Source organism: Sceloporus occidentalis, unplaced genomic scaffold (genome assembly GCF_023333645.1).
Source record: "Sceloporus occidentalis isolate IW3139 unplaced genomic scaffold, rSceOcc1.0.p SCAF_166, whole genome shotgun sequence".
NCBI lineage: Eukaryota > Metazoa > Chordata > Lepidosauria > Squamata > Phrynosomatidae > Sceloporus > Sceloporus occidentalis.
In genome coordinates, this window is record NW_028317146.1 from 179,485 (window position 1) to 202,724 (window position 23,240).

At 37.1% G+C, this 23,240-nt stretch overlaps 1 protein-coding gene across 1 annotated transcript in view; it reads right to left on the reverse strand.

The window, feature by feature from the left end:
* The window catches only part of LOC149279414 (dihydropyrimidine dehydrogenase [NADP(+)]-like), a gene marked incomplete at its 3' end in the record, with an annotated part of 261,334 nt that overhangs the window by 149,325 nt on the left and 88,769 nt on the right, over window positions 1-23,240 (reverse strand). The window contains exons 6-8 of the mRNA XM_089501186.1: window positions 21,770-21,966; window positions 15,726-15,807; window positions 14,145-14,232 (exon numbers count right to left, since the gene is read on the reverse strand). Of these exons, the coding sequence (XP_089357312.1) occupies window positions 14,145-14,232; window positions 15,726-15,807; window positions 21,770-21,966 (367 nt within the window). The remainder of the gene's footprint in view (window positions 1-14,144; window positions 14,233-15,725; window positions 15,808-21,769; window positions 21,967-23,240) is intronic.

The following is a 23,240-nucleotide window of genomic DNA, read 5'->3' on the forward strand; positions in this document are numbered from 1 at the left end:
TTGTGGTCATAGTGGGATGTTACCAGTGGCATCACTACGGTTGGTGTCACCCAGTGAGGTATCTCATGGTATCACCCCCATGTCAGCTCTGATTGGTCCCACTACAGTCACTGGGGGGGAGGATGGCAGCTTTGGGTTTTATGCTTGCTGAGGGTGTCACCTGGTGCAATCCTCACTCAATACAACCTCCCACCAGTGATGTCAATGTTACTACCTGGCGTTCCTCGATGAAAAATGATAGGATTACTGCCAAGAGCTTCTGGTCATACCTTAGGACAAGTGCTAACAGAAAAACTCTATGTGAACCTGCCTGCGGAGGGAATTCCACCAGAGCTGACAGATGATGTTAGAAGTGGCTGGTTATGTCAATGTGGTAAAATAAAGCTGTGGCCAATGCTCTTATCCATAACCTGGAGGTGACTTACAGCTTTGTAGATAAATACATTTTATTGGAACAATGTAAAACAAAATCCAGTTCTCACCAAACAATGTAAGACAAAATCTAGTGCTATAATATAATGCTATACACAAAACTATATTTAAATATTTAGTTGGCCAAAACTAAGGGAGGACTAAGTGAAGGTAAAGTAAATTAATGAAAAGAATTGCTCAAAACAGCTGACGGCACATAGTGTGTGTGGGGTGGCTAAGGGTATATTGCCTGATCACTATATTTTTTTTCTAAGTTACACCTTAGTAACCTATTTTAGTTGATAGCATAGAGCAGAAAAAATTATACCTTTCATCCACCCATCAAATCTTCAGTTCACTAGATCTAGATTGTAAGGTCGTTTGTGCTGGGTTCTCCCTAACCTTTGTTCTGTTAATTTTGCACTTAGTTACCTATTATACAGCAATGTGGAATATGATGGCAACTACAGTGAGTGCTGAAACATCATGTGCTATGATAAAGCATGATAATATATCAGTAATTAGAGGAGTGGGAGCTGCATGTTTTTGTGTGCTATTCACTACATCCTTATACTTCATGTTCAAAATTCTCTCTCTGTTGATTCTCAGTCCACGGTTCCCAAGACCTGTCAAGGTGGTACCCAGTGGGAAAAAGAGGATATGTACCTTTAGAAAAAATGCTTATTGAACGATTTACTGTTTTTACTTTATAACACCTACAACAGCTAACACCTGGGATTTTATTTGTTTAGAATCACTTAGCCCTGCCTTATGTTAGGAAGAGTACGTTATTAAATAGTGAAGACTATCTGAAATCTCTTCACGACTGACACTAACAGATAAAATATTGACACTTGGGAATGGATGGGGCAATAAACGCTGGTTGATTCATCTGAGATCCACCAAGGACATCTTTGAAAATTTCTCCTGTTACTGTGTATAAAAGATATGTTTGTATGGACTTCTAAACCACAGGGTATGGGAGACCAATAACTGCTTCATCACTTCAAAGAGGTCGTATAACTACCAAGTGCACATGTTGTTATGAGAAAATTGGATGAGAGGAATTCTGGTTAGCAGTCAATTCATATTTTGTCAAAGGCAAATCAACTCGTATGTTATAAAAATGTAAAGACACAGCACAGAAAGGGGTAGGGAAGGAGATCTATGTCTTTCAATATTGGCTTCTACTATAGAATGATCAACATAAAATAGAGAGCTATTAGCATGAGTATAGCAGTGGAATAGGGGAAATCACATGCAATGATCTGCACATAGCAGAGGGTAGAAGCCCAATGGCAGAATGTAAGAATGTAGCAGTAAACTTTGAATTGTCCCAGGAACAACCTAGAAAAGATGCATTATCTTCATCCTCAAAATAAATTAACCTGTACTTGAGTACTTCATTTTAATTGTAAAAGTATTTAGCCTATTCTAGCCTCTACCTATCATATAAATTATTATTCAAACTATCATATAAACTAATACAAATGTTTAATATTGAAACAGACTGAGCAAATCTGCTTTCTTGATTCTCTTCCCAAAGTCATGTTGAAAATAATACCGTAAACTGTTTTTGTTTTAAAGATTTGCTATGGAGATGTATCTATTTACTTATTGCAAAAAGGTACTCATTTTGCTCTATTGCACTTTAAATGTGGTAGTACGAGAACCCAGCCATATATCCATGTAACTATTTGAGTGTTAAAATAACTAAGAGAAGAGCGAATGAAATGAAAAGAGCTGGCAATGCATTTCCCCCAAGCATATCAAGCAGGTTTTCATAAGGAAGCAGTGGTCATCAATCACTACCTTATTACCAAGCTGTCATCTGGGCTTAGGCTAAATGTATTCTGGCTTGCTGCCATACTAAATGTTCAATGAAACATCCTTTAGGCTCTCTACAAGATCAGCTGAAGTCTCACATGCTATACATCAAAGAGGAACATTAGTGTTATCATAGCCTTAATAAATAGTGCCATCCGGGCAATGTAATCCTGCGCTGTTGAGCTGTCGACTATTCCCAACAATATTCTGCTAAAGTAAACACTTACTGTACTGTATGAGTTGATTTAAAATCGTTTTTGTTAGCATTGCAAAAGCAAGCTACAGTCCAAACAGCAGCATAATGGTGTTTCTGTGAAATGAGCACATTTGATTAAAAATGTACATGAGTATTACCATGTATTGAACCAGCAGTACAGAACTACAGCATTCAGCAACTTCAAAATGCAAGATCTTAATGGAATCCTTAAATTATAAGACAACAGGGCCAAAACAAGGCCCCATCATTTTAATGAATGTTTAGAGAAGCTATGCGCAAACGTAATAATCTATGAACAGAAGACCATGAAGTAGTGGTGAAAATGTGGGGAAATGATACACTTAAATTATATTTCTTGTTAGTTTTTGCATATGTTTCCTGTGTGATAGGTTTATATATATAGAGAGCGTATATCACCATCCGCTTGATTATAGGATGATAGGACTTGACGTCTCCTCAGAGACCTGGCTGCACATACATGGAATGATGGAAAAGGTATATAGCACATCACTGTATGATATTAAAAATATAACAAAATGTATTTCCAATGCACTCAAACGTAAAAAAAAATGAATTAAGAACCAACTCAAGTGCAAGCCATGTTCAACAATGTGGGTTACCGGTACCCTGCCACTTATAGAGTAGGAGCAAAAGCTTTTACACAGAAAAATCTTCCCCTCAGTCAGTAAACAGAAGCTCCAGGCCGCGGACTATTCACTGGAATCTCGCACAAGGTAAATTAAAGATAATTTAAAAAAAACAATGCCCTATGCATTTCATCGACTTCCAACTACTGACCTCATCAGGGGCTTGCATAGGTGACACAACAGAAAACCTAAAACATAAAAACCAGATACAGCATACTGTATATACCTAAACCTCTCCCCGACTGTTCAATCCAAATCGAGTCCTCCTAACTGAAAAACAGTGTAATAATCCAATTTGATTATATCTTCTTTGCAATTGATGGTGCACATACAAGATCTCATCTCATGGGATTTCATCCAATTAGATGATCAATTCAACTAATACACTGGCTGTTTCTCGATTTTTAATCATAATCCCGTTTTGCAAGATCTCACATGAACAGTTCCACCAAACAATTTGCCATAGTTCACCAAATCTCTGTTTTTACTACAGGGAAGAGGGGAACGTCGAGAGTAGCAATGGAGCAATCACCACATTCAACTATCAACATGATCAAAAAACTTTATAACAGACATGCAAATGGGCCAAATACGATTTACACACATTTTTCGGTTCATTTTTGGCCCGTTCCTATTTGGCAGAAGATAGAAGATGATTAAGAAGATGCAGAAGAAGATGCGGAAGCAGCTTATAGTGACATCTTCTCTCTCAATAGAAGGATCGGGTGCGAGTGTGTGCCTGCTCCGACATTTTGCCCAAAGATACCCCCTTTGAACTTTTTAAAAAAACGGTGGAGCTTCAGGTGACATCCTCTCCCCCCTCTGCCAGTGCATAAGCATTTTTACCAACTAAAAGCTAGTTGTAGTTGAAGGGTCTGCCTTAGTTGTGGTAGCGTCAAATATTTTCAGATGTACTAGTCAGATTTAATATATGTTTGAATTTAGTCATTTTGAAAGAATTAACAAAGAACAGACAAAATGCACTAAACATTAGCTTTAATAGAATGTTCAAGGTGACCTTTTTATTAGATTAATTTTAATACATTGAAGGCTAACTTTATTGCTGTTGATTTTACCGGATTGACAAGGCTATATAAGTCTTCTATTTATGGAACGTTAAAATGCATTACCAGATCTAAAATCTTTTGCTAGAAGTAGAAAGCTGAAACGTAAGAGAAGTTGCTAGGGCTACGAGTTCTACCTAACACCCTAAATGCGTTCCTCACAGCTAATGTAACATGCAATGTGTGAAGCCTTAATAGGTAAAGGGTCAAAGATCACTACTGCAGCAAAACATTTTCCAGTTCTTCCAAGTATGCAACTCCTACAACTGAATGAATCTATTTGTATCTTTGGTGTTTGAAAGCACAATGCTTTACTAATTTGGCACTAGAGTGGATTGGAAAATTCATCAACCATCAAGTGTTGAGCCATAACGCTACATACTTGTCAAAAAGAGAGTGTTTTCAAATTATCGCATTAAACAAGAGTCATGACCCAAAATACTTAAAGCAAGTTTGCAAAAAGTCTCAAAGAATGCATCCACCATTCATATGGATGACTGAAACACAATTGGCGTTTTGTATAGAAAGTGCAAAACCACCATACCAACCCAAAGAATGTGTCAATTAGCAGAAACATTCTTGTTGCACAAAAATTACTTTTCATACACTTGTCATCCCCAATAAAGTTAGCATTGATCCTTGGACTAGATTGAGAAACTAGTAAAGTCAAGAGACAAAGCAATGACAGTAATTAATGGCCTAGTTGTGCCTGAACCATATATGTTTAATGCCTTGCCATTGTATTGACTGCCCTGTGTGTTGGTGGCTTTTTTTTTTTAATATGTCACCTACTGGAAGCAAGGGTCACTTCTTGGATGTAACACAATATGTAAATACAATAAATAAATACAATAAATAAATACAACTTATAGAAGATAAATATAGAAGATACACTTGCATAAATAAATATCTCACAGTGGGTATTGTTAACATAGTTTACCAATAGTCTGAAAAGAATAAGACAAAGGATAAAAACCAACAGACAAAGTTTCTTCCAAGGTCAGACTTGTTGTAAAACAGAGCCTAGGAATAAAATATCCTAAAATATTTTATCACGCAGTCTGCTACTAAAACTGGAATTGCCATTTTTTGTCCCACAGTAATTTATTCATCTAAATTCACATCTTTTTTCAACATACATATGCATACATATTTTTTTGACCACCAGGCTATTTTCTGAACATTTAAGGAAGGTTACAGCACATTAAGTTGAACCTTCATTTCTGTCTTAGATGATAGATGTAAGAATTCCAACTGAGTTTATTTTATGAAACAGTTATATGATTTATATTCAGAAGCACATTAAAAATCTCTATGACAAAGTATACTTGAATAAAAAAAACCCTGGATTGCAAAACCTCCTTTGCAAGTAATGTGCTTTCATTTTTCACGTGTTGCATCTCATTTATTTTATTCAGCCACACATACTTAAATCTGCAAGATACTGCAAGCATTCAGCACCTCCGAAATAATAAATCATCTGTTACAGATGTTTCCTCCTGGTATAAGGCTGCTGCTCATTAATCAAACATTATCCGTTACCATCATTGCCCACTGCAAAAAAGAAACTAGCACTTCATTTTATATTCTGACTTTCATTTACTGTTCAGCCACTGACCCTATCCTATTGCCTGAATTTTAGCATTAAATAAATGTTTAACTATTATAACTTCCACCTTATGGTGGGCATGTAAGTGATAAAGTTGTCCACCCTGCAAAGCACAGCAAGCAAAATACAGTTTGGCAAATACTGGCATGTCTAAAAATAATTCTGCTCTTAATTCACAAAAGCAGAAACATTTCAAAAGCACTATTCTAGTTGGAGAAGCAGATAAGGGAACAAGGTATGTCTTTTTTTTTTTCTTCTCGTTGTTACATGACTTGGTGTTCCATCTACATACAGCTGTTAGTTCTTGTTAGATCTCATCAGTGCGTAAGATTCACCAGCCACTGAATCAGTATGGTTGAGGGATTTTGTCTTACTTGCCTTTAATACATAGTGGGAGCAGGGAGATGAGGTCTGTACCAGCAAACTTTTAGGGCCACCAAGATGTACAGTAAAAATCAATGCCTACCTTCTTGCCAATTAATGGGTGAAAAAAACATTCACCCTTTTCAGAGCCCATCCAGAAGTGATCAGTGAACCCATCTGTCCTCAGTTTCAACCCAAGGAAAGAGGCCATCCATTTTAAAAAAAAATGGCAAATGAAAAAAAAAAAAAGACGCAAAAAATAAATTAACCCATCTTTGACTGATGGCAGCATATTGAAAAATAGTAGCTGGCTGCATGAGAGCAGTATCACATATATATATATATATATATATATATATATATATATATATATATATATATATATATATATATATATACTAAAAGCACTCACGGTCTTCAATAATGCTTCATTTTTATTTGCAAGATGCCAAGATATATATACACACATACATACACACAAACACATTTATGTACACTTGTGTTCCCCAGTGTTTGCATTGCATTCTCCATAGACTTGAAAGAGCCCACAGCAGCGGTGTGGTGATGTCCTCCCTGATCCCCCAATCGGGGAAGAGGATGTCACTGAAAGTGCCAACTGAGGGCAATATGGCGGCGCTAGCGGTGACATCATCTCATTGATTCTCTAATTTCAGGTGAGGACCTAACCACAGCGCCGCTATTTTGTGGGAAGTTGCCGTCTTATGTCTGCAGAGATGCACACGAAGAAAGAAGATACCAGATTAAGGATTGAAGATAGAATGGAGAACAGAGAAGATAAAAGAAAGAAGATGATGAAGAAGAAGATGCGGAAGTGATCGGCAGAGGTGGAAGTGGTCGGCAGAGAAGGTAAAGAAACATTCAAAAAGCACGGGAGTAAACAAGAATGCAACAGTGAGTGAGAGTGTTACAAAGTGTAAGGGGTTTGGCCTTGTTTTCCGGGCTTTGTACGAATCGCTGAATTTACCAAAATTTGGTGAATTTGCAATTTGTACGAATCCAAATGCATCCAAGTCTACAAACTAATTGCATTAAATGTAAGGTTAAGGTTGTAGAGACCATATTTAGTAACAGATTAAATGTATTTGAATAAGAGTTTGGTTAATGGAAAAAAGGGAAGAAAGGCACTCCAGATTTACTTCTGTTCTAATCAACTTTACTTTGGAATGATTAATCCACATACGTATTCACAAACAAACCTGTGCAAACTTTAATGCGTTCCGCACCTCATTGGCGCTTACTCATAGGTACTCATACATGGTGAGGTGTGAAACGGGTTGATTAAAACAAGATCACCAACAAGCACCTGGAAATTATCTCTATGTGTAGAAATTCAAGAATTTGCTAAAGTAACTGCAACTAGTTTTCACAATGACTTAACTTAAAAGTTGTATTGAGTTGGAAAGTTAAGCATAGGAAGTAAAGGTCATAGTCACACTGGAAAAAAGAGCATGCCTTGATAACATCAACTTTTAGAGTTCACCCAGGACTGATTAATTACTTAATAAATCAGACTGCCAGTCCTTAATTCCAACTCGACTGACAAACTTGGCTACCAATTCAACAGCAACCATTCTGCTGAAGGAGTATAACTTGATACAAAATCAAGATCCCTATCTTGACGCCATCTTAACATTTAATGAAAAGGTGAACTGAGCAGTAAGGTTTAGTTTATCAACTAAAGCTAAAGATTTTTTAAGCTAAAATTTCTATAAAGTAGGCTGACAGCTCAGACTTCCGTGAAAAAAGCATGCCATTTCGTTGTATAATATTCTTGAAAGAACACCCTCATTGTATCTTTAAGGCTTAGTTACTTTACCATTAGGTCAGATCATAATGCCATGCACTAACCACATATTATTCTGTCAGTTTCAAGTATTTGTTTTTATTATTGTAAAAAAAAATACTGGAAATACCTTTCAATAAAAAAACGTTGAAAATGGCAAAAATAAATCTGAGCATATACCCAATATCTAGAGACTCCATTAGGAATTACATATAGTATTTATAAATTTTCTCATTGGCTATCTTGCACTAGTTTATTTGCCTGTAAAGTTTGTTATCGCAGGCACTTTCATTCCATGCAAGCATAATAAATTATACTATTATTTAAGGAAAGATAAATCAAGCAAAATGTAACAGTCTTCTGTGAATAATGATGTTTCCTTTCTTGTTATACAGTGTTATATATACACATTGCTTTAGTACTGAAGGAGTAAATTAATAAACTATGATCATTTTAATTTTAGAAATAGATTTTTTTTCAAATGCACCATTGAACACATTAGCTACACAAACGCTTATATTTATTTAATTATTTTTGCTTATAATCGTTATTCTGTCTGAAAAAGGGTTTAGTTTTTCAAGATATAAATATAAAATGTCCTTAACATACACTTTAAAAACATTTTAATAAAAACAATTAAACAAAGTACAATACCATGGAACTAGTACATACATATATATATATATATATGTATATATGTATATATATATATATATTGTGTGCTTATAGATTGCTCCTTAGTCATTTTTCTGCCTTTCAAGGTATATCAGGAAAGCCAGGAGGCCTTTTATTGTATGTTTCAAATCTTGAACTACTTTGGTTATTTGTTGAATTAGCATAACACTTATTCTTAATTGCTCTCACCATGAAAATTTACTTTTCAACACTATAAGAAGAGATTGACTCGATCTGCCAACACAACTTAATTTAGCAGTAATTTTTTTATCTCACAACTAGACCAAATGGACTTCTACTGATCTACCAGGTTTTAACAACAGTCATTCTTGGCCATGTATTTTAGGTGCAAAAACTAATTGTACAGCAGGCAATTACTTCTAAGGGATTCATGTATAAAGTGGATATAGAGGTAAAAGGTGATAATTGTTAACCTTATTTGCATGTGCCTACCCAGAATCCCTTGTGGTTGTGGCAGCACCATGAGATTTCTGAGGGAACAACAAGCCTTCTGGCTTGTCTGGTGTCTGTAGATGAGTGTTTAATAATGCTTCTACATACCCCTAAATTTTAGTGGAAGGGTTTTCCATCACCTTTACCCACCATAACTTATGTAATGGTATTTCTTGGTTACCCCAATCCTCAAGTATTAAGCCTGTATCACAACCTCATGCTGATGAGTCTCATGGAGGTTGGCAAAGATACCACAGTTATGAAGTTTAGGGCAGCTGTATTGCATACTTGCGGCTGTTTCTTGCTTCTGGAGCCTGGAATGAGCTGATTGCTACCAGCAGGGCCCTATAAGGGATTGTCTGTGTTCAGCTCTGCATCCATGCCTTCTGGCTGGGCTTCTGTGGTAAAGCTGGGCCTAGTAACTGTTCACCAGGTTGCATTTTCCTGGTTGGCATGATGGAAGGCTAGTGGGGCTTGAAGGGACCCATTGCACGCAGCTTTCTAACTTAGATGAATAGTAAAGAAAGCTGGGATCCTGAGCCTTCTTGGTGTAAAACAAGAAAGTATAAAAAGAGATTCCAAAAAAAACCCAAAAAAAAACAGCTGTCCATAAGTGGTGATCTGGCTATGGCACCTCTTCCAGAGTTTTGTCTAAAGGCTGTCCTGTACAGCGGGCAATTACTTTTAAGGGATCCATATAAAAAAGGGGATATAGAGATAAGAGGTGATAATTGTTAACCTTATTTGCATGTGCCTACCCAGAATCCCTTGTGGTTGTGGCAGCACCATGAGATTTCTGAAGCAACAACATGCCTTCTGGCTTGTCTGGTGTCTGTAGATGAGTGTTTGATAATGCTTCTACATACCCCAAAATTTTAGTGGAAGGGTTTTCCATCACCTTTACCCATCATAACTTATATAAAGGTACCAAAACTGAGTACAACATTCTACCGCTACATTCAAGAATATACCTACTACAACGTATCCTTGCTCAGGGGAAACTTTCAAATTTTAGCTCACTTGTGCCATTACAGAGGTAAAATGTCCATCAACATATCAGTCTGAAGCCACCCACAAGTATAGTCCATAACCAAAATGCAAGGCAAATACACTGTGCACAAGGAACCAACAACCCCAGGTATACATATGGCCTTTAGGGGCCTTGTCTGTTGGGTGCAGATAAAATGTCAATGCCTTGTCTCTTTGACTTTCAGTAAGCTCATAAATGGAATAAAAATTGCATCTCAAATGGAAAAAAATACTACAATATTTGCTATAAAAGGTATAATGTATATAAAATAAAACACAACACAGTATGTCAGCAGGATAAAAGTATTTTATGGATATTTCCTCTAATGTACATATTTTCTGAATAAATGCCTCCAAAATCATCTTCATGGCATTTTAAAGGGTATAAATTCACATCAAAAAAACACTTTATTTTCTGAGGAATTCAGAATGTGCAAACACTTCATGTGAGAATGCTTGATTTGATGCATTCTGTAAGATCTGAAATGCTTTTTACTTTTTACTTGTGTAGTATTATAATGAGAGGAATAACAAAGGTGAGTACAGTTTTCTGCTGTGATAAATTAATACATCTATGATGGGTGTTTGAATAAACATAGATCAACTAAGGTGAAAAGCCTATAGTGTAGCCAGTGCTTACTACAGAACTCCATTAGAGGAACAATATAGCTCTCAATCATATAGCTCCATTGATTGAAATGGCAGAAGCTGGTTTATGTGGAAAAGAAAAAATCTTTACATTTAATATGCAATATTTTTCTTTGCAATCATGCTGCTGAACCGCATTACAGTTTTTCATAAAAATGGCATTAGGGATATTATTTAGTGATGTTTTTTCTATAGGTAGAATACAGGCATTTGATACAGTAAACATAATTTTCATATATATGTGAAAGTTCATGCCAGTGCAGAATTAGACAAGGGTTGCTTTCTGTCACGCGCGCCGCGGCTCCTACCTCTGACGCCAGGGCTGCCTCGCCTGGTCCCGACTACTCTGTCGCTGCGGTCCCCGCCGTGCGCACACGGCAGTGTCGCGGTCCCACCTCCTCCACCTCGGCCGGGATCGCGCCTACACGCCGTGGACGCGCCGGCACGTCCCCCGCGCGTACCGACGGGAACGCGGTTATGACGCGACGAAGGTCCGCGTCGAACGTACCGCAGCGTACGCAATTTACGCAGCGTACGCAGCGTACGCAGCGTACGCAACGTACGCAACACAGCAGTCTGTAATTAACACACCTATTTAAACCCCATTCTTTTCTCCAGTCTTCACCCGTTCAAAGTGTTATGCTTTTTGGGTGTGCTGGTTTCTCTATATTATCTCGATTTCCTTGTGTACCGACCTTTGCCTGTTTTTGACCACGATTCTTGCTGCCTGCCTACGACCTCGGACCTGTTTACCCGTTTTGCTCCTATTCTGCCTGCCTCGACCTCGGATATGTTTGACCTCGCTGCCTGCCTTTGCAATTTTGATTACGGACTGTATACTGGACTTCTCCACAGTGCATAACTGCATAGTAGGATCCTTCCTCTCTCCCTGACCCCGTGACACTTTCACAGTTAATTGTAAAATGTCTTTTAACATACCCACACATAAAAACCTTTCAAGTCCCTGTTACAACACATTTTTATGGGTTAAGTCTTCGCTCTGCCTAGTTACAGGGAAACACTACAAATTTTAATATATTCACTAATAGGTGTGGTGATCAGTAGACATGTGCATTTGGATTCATAGGAATTTCATATTTATAGAATTTTGGTAAATTTAGAAATTCGTATAAAGCTCTAAAAACAGGGTCAGAACACCACAAATTGGACGAAAACAAAGCGAAAAGCTCTGAATTTCCATTCAAAGTTAGTGGGTCATTTACTCACACTCTCTCTCTCATGCTCTAACACTGTCATTCTTATTCCCTACCTCTCTCACGCTATCTAAAGGTTACCCTACCTTCTCTGTCTGCTTCTCTGTCTCCGCAGACATAACCCAACAACTTTTGCAGTGATGTCCTCCTGATCCTCCAATCAGGGAAGAAGGCAATATGGCAGCTATTGCAGGGATGTCCTCTCCCGATCCTCCAATTGGGGGGGGTCACCGGAAGCACTGCCTTATTCGCTTAGTTGGTGCTTTCTGACTTCCTCTCCCTCAATTGGAAAATCGGGAAGGACATCACCGCAGCACTGCCATTCTGGCAAAAGTTGCCTGGTTATGTCCGCGGAGATGCAGAAGAAGAAAGAAGATACCAGATTAAGGACTAAATATAGAATAAAGAAGAGAAGGGACAAGATAGAATATATAAGATGAAAAAGATGTAGAAGAAGATGCGGAAAGAGAAATGTGAATTTACATGTCTTTGTCTCGAACAGTTACAACCCTCCCATACATAAAACTAGAATGAAAAATATAATGATATTAAAATAAATTAACTGAGGATCCCAAGGGTCCTCTATTAACCAAGGAAGACTCCTAACCAATTATCCCACTGGAAACTAGATGTAAAATAATAGGGAGGCAAAAGTAGGGGTCTGTGCGTCCCATAGGGATTTTTTTTACAATATTTAAACCCCATCTTCATTAGCAGAGGATAGAGGAGAGGGGTATAAAGAGACATTTACCCCCAGGGTTATTTAATTACCCCAAGCACACCATTCACAGGGAGAAGAGGGGGACAATTGTCTGTAATCATGGGGATGCCTCTTTTGCTTTTTAACTTGATATTGCCCTTGTTATTTTTCATTGAACTGTTTATTTCATGTTAATGTAGTGAGGCAGGGCCAGATTAACCAAGGATCCCATTAACAAATTGCTGCAGGGCCCCAAAATGGTTAGGGGCCCCAAGATCCCATCCTGTAATAGACTTATTTAAATTGCTCTACTGCTGTCATAAACTGCAGTGCCTGTGAGCTCTGGCTTAATGTGAGGTGGTCAGATATTAACAGAGAGAAGCCAGACCAACAGCAGGGATTTATATTACCTGATTAATCCTCTCTTAGTGTCCTTGTGCACCCAGGCAAGAAGATGAGGAGGGCTTTAGGTCCCAGAGTGTGCTCTGATTGGCTGTTCAGAGCCACTTTCTTTACCTTTGCCCTTTCTTTCATTTACAAGCATTGTGTGCTTGTGTCTCCAGTCCAAGGCTCCACACGAGCTTTTACCTTAAATGCCTAGTTTTTTTCCACCCCAGTGTTATGTGACATATGCAGTATTATGTTGTACACAACATTATGTTTTTGTCAGTTGTCCTGATATGAATAGGATAGCCCTGACCCAGAGTTCTTTGCCACTTGAGAACAGTCATGTCCGGTATGACAACACAATGGCTGCTCATATGGAGTGCATATTTTACATTGAAACATGTGCAATGGCCAGGCATTAGATTATGGGCCATAATATGAAACGTACACATACTATGAACAGGGTCAGACATCATGAAGAACTGTAGCATTATCTGCAATACACCACGTTTGGTTTTATTTTATATTATGTAAAATATGTCAAATAGATTTTTTTTATTTGGGTTGACATGGAAAAATAGTTAGGTGCAAGAAAATAAGGGGTCCTTTTTGTATAAGTGATCCAGGCTCCCAAACTCCTTAATCTAGCATTAAATTTAAAGTTGCATGTCCTCACCAACAACTTGATGAAGATTGGTGAATCTGTGTTAGTATGTGAGGGTCTGTGTATCTTAAACTCAGTAAGTGAATAGACTCAAGTCTAGTGAATTATCATAGTGTTATCATAGCCTTAAAGGCATAATCATGTGTAGAAAAACAGCAGAAAATGTGCAAATTGTATACATTCTACTCCTACTAAGTACCTTATTAAAAAACATAAACATGTACCAGTTCATAAAGTCACATGAAAAATTTCGGTAAAGCCATTCCCCACAATAACACTGCTGTGTCACTTTGAATGTTAGAAATGTTTCAGTCTTAGTTTGGTGATGTTGTGTACATGTGTTTGTTTAATGATGATGTTTGTATTATAATGATACAAAAACTTACAATATTTATCCAGAAAGAATAAGAAATATCTGTCACTGTAGCTTACCAATACCAATGAATATTGCTCCAAAACCTTCCTCTTTCAGAGACTGGATGCTCATTCCATTTATTCCCAGGCCCTTGCCCTCAATTACCTTGTAAAAGAAAATACATTGCCAATTAAGAAAACTAATGCAATGTAACCTAATAAAAACAAAGAGTGTTTGGAAACAGTCTAAAAACTTTTAAAGCCTGAAGGAAAATAAGACAGGAAGCAGAAGACACAGAGTGTATGTAATATGATTTGCAAACTGCTCATTAAAATGTGATTAGGAAAAAGTTCTCCTTTTCCATTTTCAACAATGCACAGCATATGAAAGGAGTAGACATTTAATATCTTTAACCATATTTTACAGCATAAAAACAGATTATACCTTAAAATAATTCTAGTTAAAAGGGGTTAGGTAAGGTTAAACTGCAAAGCTTCTTGTACTTCAGACTACATGCATTAAACACTACTATGAAAGGAGACTAAAAAGAAGGATGCTTACAGAGTACAGTTCCTTTATTTTCCCAAGATTTGTTTAGTTTCTATTGAAACAGGGAAATTAATATAAATTTCCTATTTAAGATGTTGTTATACTGTTATGGATGATGAAACCTAGTATTTAAAACAATTTTTGATGTGGTTGGTATCTCCTCTGGGTAACAGATTGAGCAGACCTGCAGTGGTGATAATGGGTGGATAATGTCAAATGCTTAGCACAATGGATGAAGCATTAGCTAACTTTGTTATCTCTCTTAGGAGCTTTAATAGAGTAAAGAAATATATATATATATATTTATTTATACATTGCATTTTAATTACACAAGCCAAATTTACACTTTTCAATTCAGAAAGAGGGCCCTTCGGCATGCTCACAGTCTATTATCTAAATCAGTAGAATGCTAGAACTTCCAAGCTTTCATGTCATTAATGGGTTAACTCCTAGCCTTGATAACCCACTGCTTTCAGCCCAAACAATGCAGCTGAAGTTTCAATGCAATTCCGGTAAACAGACTCCTTTAAGAATAAAGGGTTGAAAACAAGGAAGCTGGCCTCACCAAGCACTAGCACATAGTGGTAATGCCTCTTTACTTCGCTAACAATTTGCTTAATTACTGTTTGACTAGAACTCTAGTATTGCTTTATCTTCCAATGTAATTTTTTGAAAAAAAAAACCCAAAACATATATGAACCTATTACAAACTAGCAAATAAACAAACAAAAAAAACATTGCCAGGACACAAACAACAGTACAGCAAACCTTCTAGCCTCTGGCAAAAAAATATTGAGATATTATGCAAGTTAAAGACAGTTTTGATGCCTTAAGCTACTGCTTGGATCCCCTAAAGCAATGAAACTTTTGTTTGTTTTGGGTTTTTGTTTTGTATTTATTTATTTTTACGGGCAATTAATCACATGTAGGCATGCCAAATGAGAACTATCGATTGCCCTTTTCCAAACTACTGGCATTCAGACAGCAGACAGACAAATGCCCTAAGCAAAGGGAAACATCTTCTTGCCTCTGCCTACTGTAGCCGTTAATTGTTTGCTACTAATGGACATGGTATTTAGCAGATCAGTTTATAGTATCATTATCATTACCTTAACTCCAAGGTCCTTCATCAGCTCAATTTCAAATCTGACAACATCGTATGGCAATCGGAACTGAGGAATTTCTGATGTACTGTTAAAACAGAGAATTGAGTTACACAACCATTTCAGTGTATTCTGTGCACAGGCAACGGTATTTAAACCTAAATTGTACAGCATAGAAAGGCTTTTTTATATTTTTACATTTGTCTCTGCAAATGGGGAGTAATTCTAAATGACTGTCTAGATCAAATATATAGTTTTTGCCTTTGTTTCATACTGGTACTAGCTTACATCTGTGGTGGAAGTTGCAATTATTTTACTAACTGCTAGTAAGGATATATTTATGAAATGTATGTAAGGATACAAAGCATGTCACTTTTCGATCCCTTACCCATAGTCAAATGAGTTTTGAGCACATCTCACCAACACCATCCCCTTTCCAAGACAATCCCCCTCTCTCCTATTTCTTCACTTTCCTCCATGCAACCTTATGCTTCCAGATCCTGGATTTTTTATTACAATATGTTGAACTCTGTATTATATGGTTGGCAGAAACAATAGTTGCTCTAAACCCACTCAAACTACCCCACCCATCATATTCCTCTTGTAGGTGCCAACATTCCTCACAGCCACATTTTGTCAATGTGAAACAGCACAAAAAAACAATAGGTAATGAAACACCTGCTGGTTAGTGGTTACTCTAAAGTAAGACTGGACACAGGTAAGACAAAAGATAAACACGCCATTGAGCTTGATTGAGGATTCACAGGAGCGGAATCTATTTGATCAAGTGGGTCTCCAAAAAGACATTGGTATAGGAAATAATGGCTATTGCACAAACATTGAACACAACTAATACAGAACTAAAGACCTTTACTCATTTTGGTGTGTGTTTTTCAGATTCATACTTAAATAAATATCTGACAGCTTAGGAATATCATATCACATTTACTTTGAAAGTACCAGTTGCTAAAAATGTTAAAAGCTAAAAGACGAGAACCGATGTCATCATCTCTTACAGTACAATCTCATCTCTAAATGTTGCAAGAAGAGAGGTATGTTTTTTAAGATTTATTTCTTGGGAGAAGCACAAAATGTAGCCAGTTAGAGTAAAATTCTACATTGGCAGCTACTTATGTCTAAAGCCCCACATGTAATTGTAGCCCTAAGGCCACTACAAATGTAGCAAAAACAAACAAACTATTTATTTTTTATTTTTTGGGGCACAATATAAAGGAAAGAAGAGTAGTAAAACACAGTAAGAATGCTTTGGAGGTAATCATCCAGTGCGTGCAAAACCAACATATTCTCCTTTCTCTTAGAGTTGTAGAGAACTGTAAAACTGTCAACCTTTTCTGTATCATTATGACAGTGTTTCCATAGTAAGTGCAGGGTCCTTTGGGGGAAAGGCATTCCTGGAATAATGTAGCTACATTCCATGAAAATGCTTAAAAGCTAGTCAGGGGAAGTATACTTTACGCTTGAGTTCTAAAGGATAATATTTATTAGTATAATATTCAGCAGAAACGCTCATGTGGCAATCACTCATTTAACAAGACATGAGTGCTTTACCAAGCTGAACCTTTAATGTACTGTACCTAATGTCACTATAGTGAAACCTCCATCATTTGACTGAGGTCAAGTCACTTACACGTATTTCCCTGGCACTGTACATGATTTGTAAACAAACGCTTGTAGGGAAGAGTCTCTCTCAATGGCTTAGCTTTTTGTTTTGTTTTTTACAATGAAAAGTCCAGTATTTTAGTAAATAAGTATTTTAGTTCAGTAGTGTAAATAGTACTGTAATATAAAATAATACCTAATAGGACTAGCATTCCATTTTAAGGAACACTAACCACAAAACGTCTAAGTAAGATGGTGGTTATAAATTAGTTTAGCCAGAGGGATAAGAGTTTGGAGGGGTAGGTGGAGTGAGGGTGGTAATGGCATATATACATGTATAAAGTGGATATAGAGGCAAAGGTGATAATTGTTAGCCTTATTTGCATGTGCCTACCCAGAATCCCTTGTGGTTGTGGCAGCACCATGAGATTTCTGAGGGAAAAACAAGCCTTCTGGCTTGTCTGCTGTCTGTAGATGATTGTTTAACCCCTTCGCGACCTTTGCCGGTTCAGGACCGTCATGACATGAAGGTCACTAAATGACCTTTGACGGTCCTGAACCGTCAAAAAGTAAAATAAGCTTAGAAAGTGATCAACGATCACTTTCTTCGCTTAAACGGCGTTACTGTAATGCCTCGATGTCGAGGCATTCAGCAAGGCCGAGATCGGCATCGGGGGCCATGTCTGGCCCCTCCCGGAGGCGTCAACAGCCGCCATACATTGTATGGCGGCGGACGCCCGTTTTAAAAGCGTTTAGGAGGCCGGTGATCTTCGCCATCAAGCAAGATGGCGGCGGCCCGGGAAATAAAACAATAAAGACGAAAAAGTTCGCTAGAGGGTCTCCAGACCCTCTAGAGAACTGGCTCCACTTGCTGGTTGAATACAGGTACTGCATTCAACCATGCAAGTCAATGGAGCCCAGCTTTCTAATCACTATGTGATTAGTAAAATATTCAAAAAAAATAAAAAAAAAATGGAAAAAAAAATTTAAAAAAAATGTGCTAACATTTAAAAATTATTATGCAGTGATGTCACTAGATGAACCATCCAGTACCAGAAAAATGTGTAAAAAAAAATATAAAAAAAGTATTAAAAAAATAAAATAAAATTAAAAAATAAAGTTTATTATTTTGAGCAAGTGCTAAAATTTCTCAAAAATCTCAACAAAGAGTTAAAAAAAAAGCACTTCAAATACCCAAGGGGTGTCTAATATATAAAAAAATGGCTGATGGGGTAAATTGGAGTGGCCTAGCTCAAAGATAGGGCATAGGTACAGACTGACCAAAATGGAGAAAAAAAGCGCACTTCCCAAATGTGGCATTTTAAATCTGAAACAACCCGACAAACCCACTGCACTCAGGAGATGTTCCTGAACACACATTGGGGTGTTGTTTGACAGTGGCATATACCAGGACCTGTATATCTATAACTAAAGTACAATTTGTGTGAAAAAAAAATAAAAAAAATTACTATTACAAAGTTTGACAAAGTGTAGTTCTATAATTGGTGCATGGAAAGGGTTAAAATAACAGCATTTGGAATACCCTGGGGTGTCTAGTTTTCAAAAATATATGGTTTGAATGGGTTAAATTGAGTTAACCGGCTTCAAAGATATTCCAAAGAGGAGAGGGAGGCACAATGACCAAATGACCACCTGAATTACGCATGCCCCAAAAGTAGCCTTTTACCAGCCAAACAATCTGACAAACCCATGCATGTGGGGTATCGCTGTACTCAGGAGATGTTGCTGAACACACATTGGGGTGTTGTTTGACAGTGACATATACCAGCACCTGTATATCTATAACTAAAGTACAATTTGTGTGGAAAAAAAAATAAAAAAAATTACTATTACAAAGTTTGACAAAGTGTAGTTGTATAATTGGTGCATGGAAAGGGTTAAAATAACAGCATTTGGAATACCCTGGGGTGTCTAGTTTTCAAAAATATATGGTTTGAATGGGTTAAATTGAGTTAACCGGCTTCAAAGATGTTCCAAAGAGGAGATGGAGGCAGACTGACCAGATTTGTTAAAAAAGATTTGGAAATCATAAAACGCTGCTTGTACTTATTGCCCTATAACTTACAAAAAACAGCAAAAAAACATAAAAACATTGGGTATTTCTAAACTCAGGACAAGTAGTAGAATCTATTTAGCTAGTTTTTTTACTTGCTTTTTTAGGTGAGTAAAAGATTTTTCAAATAAAAGTCATAAAATTTGTTTTTTTTTCAATTTTTCACCATGTTTTTTTAATTTTTTTATAGTAAATAAGATGATACGATCAAAATAATGGTATCTGAAGAAAGCCCATCTTGTCCTGAAAAAAACAATATATAACTTATGTGGGTACACTAAATGGGTGAGGAGAAAATTACAGCTGAACACAAGCACCACAAAAGTGTCAAAACAGCCTTGGTCCCACAGGGTACAAAACGAAAAATGAGCCAGGTCCTTAAGGGGTTAATAATACTTCTACTACCCCTTAAATTTAAATGGGTTTCCATCACCTTTACCCACCATAACTTATGTAATGGTATTTCTTAGCTACCCCAAGCCTCAACTATTAAGCCTGTATCACAACCTCATGCTGATGAATTTTAGAGAAGCTGTGCTGCACGTTTGTGGCGGCTTCTTGCGCCTGGAATGAGCTGATTTCTACGAGCAGGGCTCTCAGAGGGATTGCTGTGTCCAGCTCTTCAGCCATGCCTTCTGGCTGTGCACCTGTGGTAAAGCTGGAGCTAGTAGCTCTTTAGCCAGGCTGCATTTTCCTGGCTGGGATAGTGAAAGGCTAGCAGGGCTTGATGGGACCTATTGCACACAGCTTTCTGACTTGGATGAGTAGTAAAGAAAGCTGGGGTCCTGAGCCTTCTTGGTGTAAAATAAGAAGTGTAAAAAGAGATTGCAAAAAAAAAAAAACAGCAGCTGTCTGTGAGTGGTGATCTGGCTATTGCACCTCTTCCAGAGTTTTGTCTAAAGGCTGTCTTGTACAGCGGGCAATTACTTTCAAGGGATCCATGTATAAAGTGGATATAGAGGCAAAGTTGATAATTGTTAACCTTATTTGCATGTGCCTACCCAGAATCCCTTGTGGTTGCAGCAGCACCATGAGATCTCTGAGGGAAAAACAAGCCGTCTGGTGTCTGTAGATAAGTGTTTAATAAACACTTCTACAAATATATATATATATATATATATACATACATACATACATACATATATACACCTAAACTAAGTGGGGCCTGTTAAATAAGGAGAATCACAGAAATGTAATCAGAAGTTCTGGTAATGTGAAATCATATTTCCATGTTGAATCCATTGTTTTCAAAGTTCTCCTCCGGTACTTATTTATTGCACTCAATCATATAAATGAGATTTGCAAATGTACATTGATGCTGTATGCCTTGTAGTTGTGATGGACATTTTTTCACTCAGCAATTTTCTATCAACCAGTTTTTGTTTTAGGTTGGGCGGTTGTCCAAAAGCCAGGATAGGTGGTTTGGTTCATATTTATTTGAACATTGTAACCTCTTTTGGTAGGGGTTGTAAGTCCCTTATAATTTTGCGGAATTGCTCTAGTGTAGAGTTGTATGTAGCCACAAAAAGACCATCTATAATATATCACATTTGGAAAGCTGTCCAATTCATGATTTGAGCATAAACCAACAGACACAACAAAACAATGAACTTCCACTACTTCACCAAAAAGGGACCACTCCATTGAAGACCTCAAAATAAAAGTACTGAAGGAAACACACACAAGCCAGAAAAACATTAGAAATAAAGATGATTAACCATTTCAACACTAAGGACACCAGATTCAACATGGACACAGGATATCTGCATATGACATAAATAAAAGATAATAATAATGACATTTTCATGATTTCATTCTAATTTATTCATTCTACACATTTAACAGGCATCACTTTGTTTAGTTGCTGAAAGATATTTTTATGGGACTTCTTTTTTTAACAATACCATAATCTACCTCGTTCCCCCTACCCCTCAAAATTCTTAAACTTAAACTGCTGTGCCCTATACCTTCTCATTCTCCTTAATCCCTGTACTCATGCCCATGTCTTACTTAGATGTTTTGTGGTTAGAATTGCTTTTGACTTGATAAAGCGAGGTTAATACTCTCAAAAGCTTATACTTAAAATGGAATGCAAGTCCAATGACATGCATTATTTTATATTGCATTAGTAAGCAAATGTAAAGAAGTCCAAAAGGTCTCTGTTTGTTGTTTTTCAAGTATTCACTGTGTCTTTCACAGGTACTGAAGACCCTGTTATGGCACACATTTGTGGTCATGGGTGACAGGCTTGTCTGAATCTTCACTGCTTCCCCATTGCATCCCTTTTGTACATTTTTTAAGGAATTCTACTAATGATATATCCAAAAATAAGCTTTTTCGGTAATAAAATACATACCTCAATCCCCCTACATATTGTTGTTTCTCAAATATTGTAATGTCAGAATAGCCAAGTCGAGCCAGGAAAGAAGCACAGCTTATACTTGCAGGACCAGCACCAAGAAGCGCTATTTTAGTTCTGTATGACTGAGGCATGTTTTCAATTGGGGGAAGAATTGGACTTCTTATCTGGGGAATATTCATAGCTTTGAAAATCTGCCAGTAAATAAGATAACATCATGATTAGTAAGGTTTTATACAAATATATAAAATAAACCTATATGCTATATTTTTATTGTAAGATGATCATGGTGGGTTTATCACAAATCACAAAAGCTAGAGACTAAATAAAAAAGGTAACTGGGATGTAATTTTTCTAGACAATCTAGATCTCTTCTTCAGGCATTTTTATACATATAGCTAGTCAAAGCATAACAAAACATCTATTCAGCCTTTTTTGAATAACCTTTTACTTATTTTACACTCTCAATTATGTAGAAAATACCAAAGATACCAACAATTACTTTTATATGCATGCTCAACAGGTTACTGTCCTATTTTGTTTTCTGCAGTATATATATTTGTTCTCTCATCATATGTAGGGTACACAAAGACCCACATGCAAACTTTGGATGGATCAAGTTTAGATTTAAACTATTTTAATTATGTTTTGTCTTCCTTTGACTGCTTTGTTAACCATGCAGAATTAGCTGGTATTGACTGTTCTAGCTGTGATTTTTCTTTTGCATGAACTAAAGAAAAAATAAAACCGTTATATTGATCCTTTAATTACCCACACAGATCAACCAAGAAATCTCATTGTTTAAATTATTCAATATTCTCCATATGAGTCTAAGTTTGTGGAAGAGCTAACTAGAAGCACTGGTTGCTGGAGTGGGTAATCAAGAAAAGTGTGGAATTTCTACCCTATCACCAAGTAAGGCAACATTTGGTAAATGGTGATGAAAACATGGACTCTTTTGATTAACAATATTATATGAAACCAGCTAAAACCTGCACAGAAAATTGCAGGCTACAGATAACAAGCTAAAAGTAGAAGTGCAAAAGAGAGAGAGAGAGAGTATATTCTAGTGAGGAACCAATGGCAGATATCTCACGAAGGATGGAATGCTGCCCCCCAGACCATGCCCACATCCATTATGTTATATCATTAATAAATTAATCTCTCCCACTCTCTCACACGCTTCACTCACTGACTCATGCTTTGTCTCCTTTCCCACAGCTCCACATCGTCTCTCGTCTCTTCTTGGTTTCTTTCTTCGTCTGCTTCAACCCGTGTCATTTTTTGTCCCCTTCTTGGCCTCCCTAGTTCACTTCTGCAAAAGGGCCCTTGCATGAAAGTTCACAGAGAGGCCAGAATAATGCAGATAGATTCACAGAGACAGAGAGTTGCAAAAATGCTTCTTGCTTCTTCTTGGTGGTGAATTACTGCCTGGGTCTTTGTGATCATTATTTACATGGCTGACCCA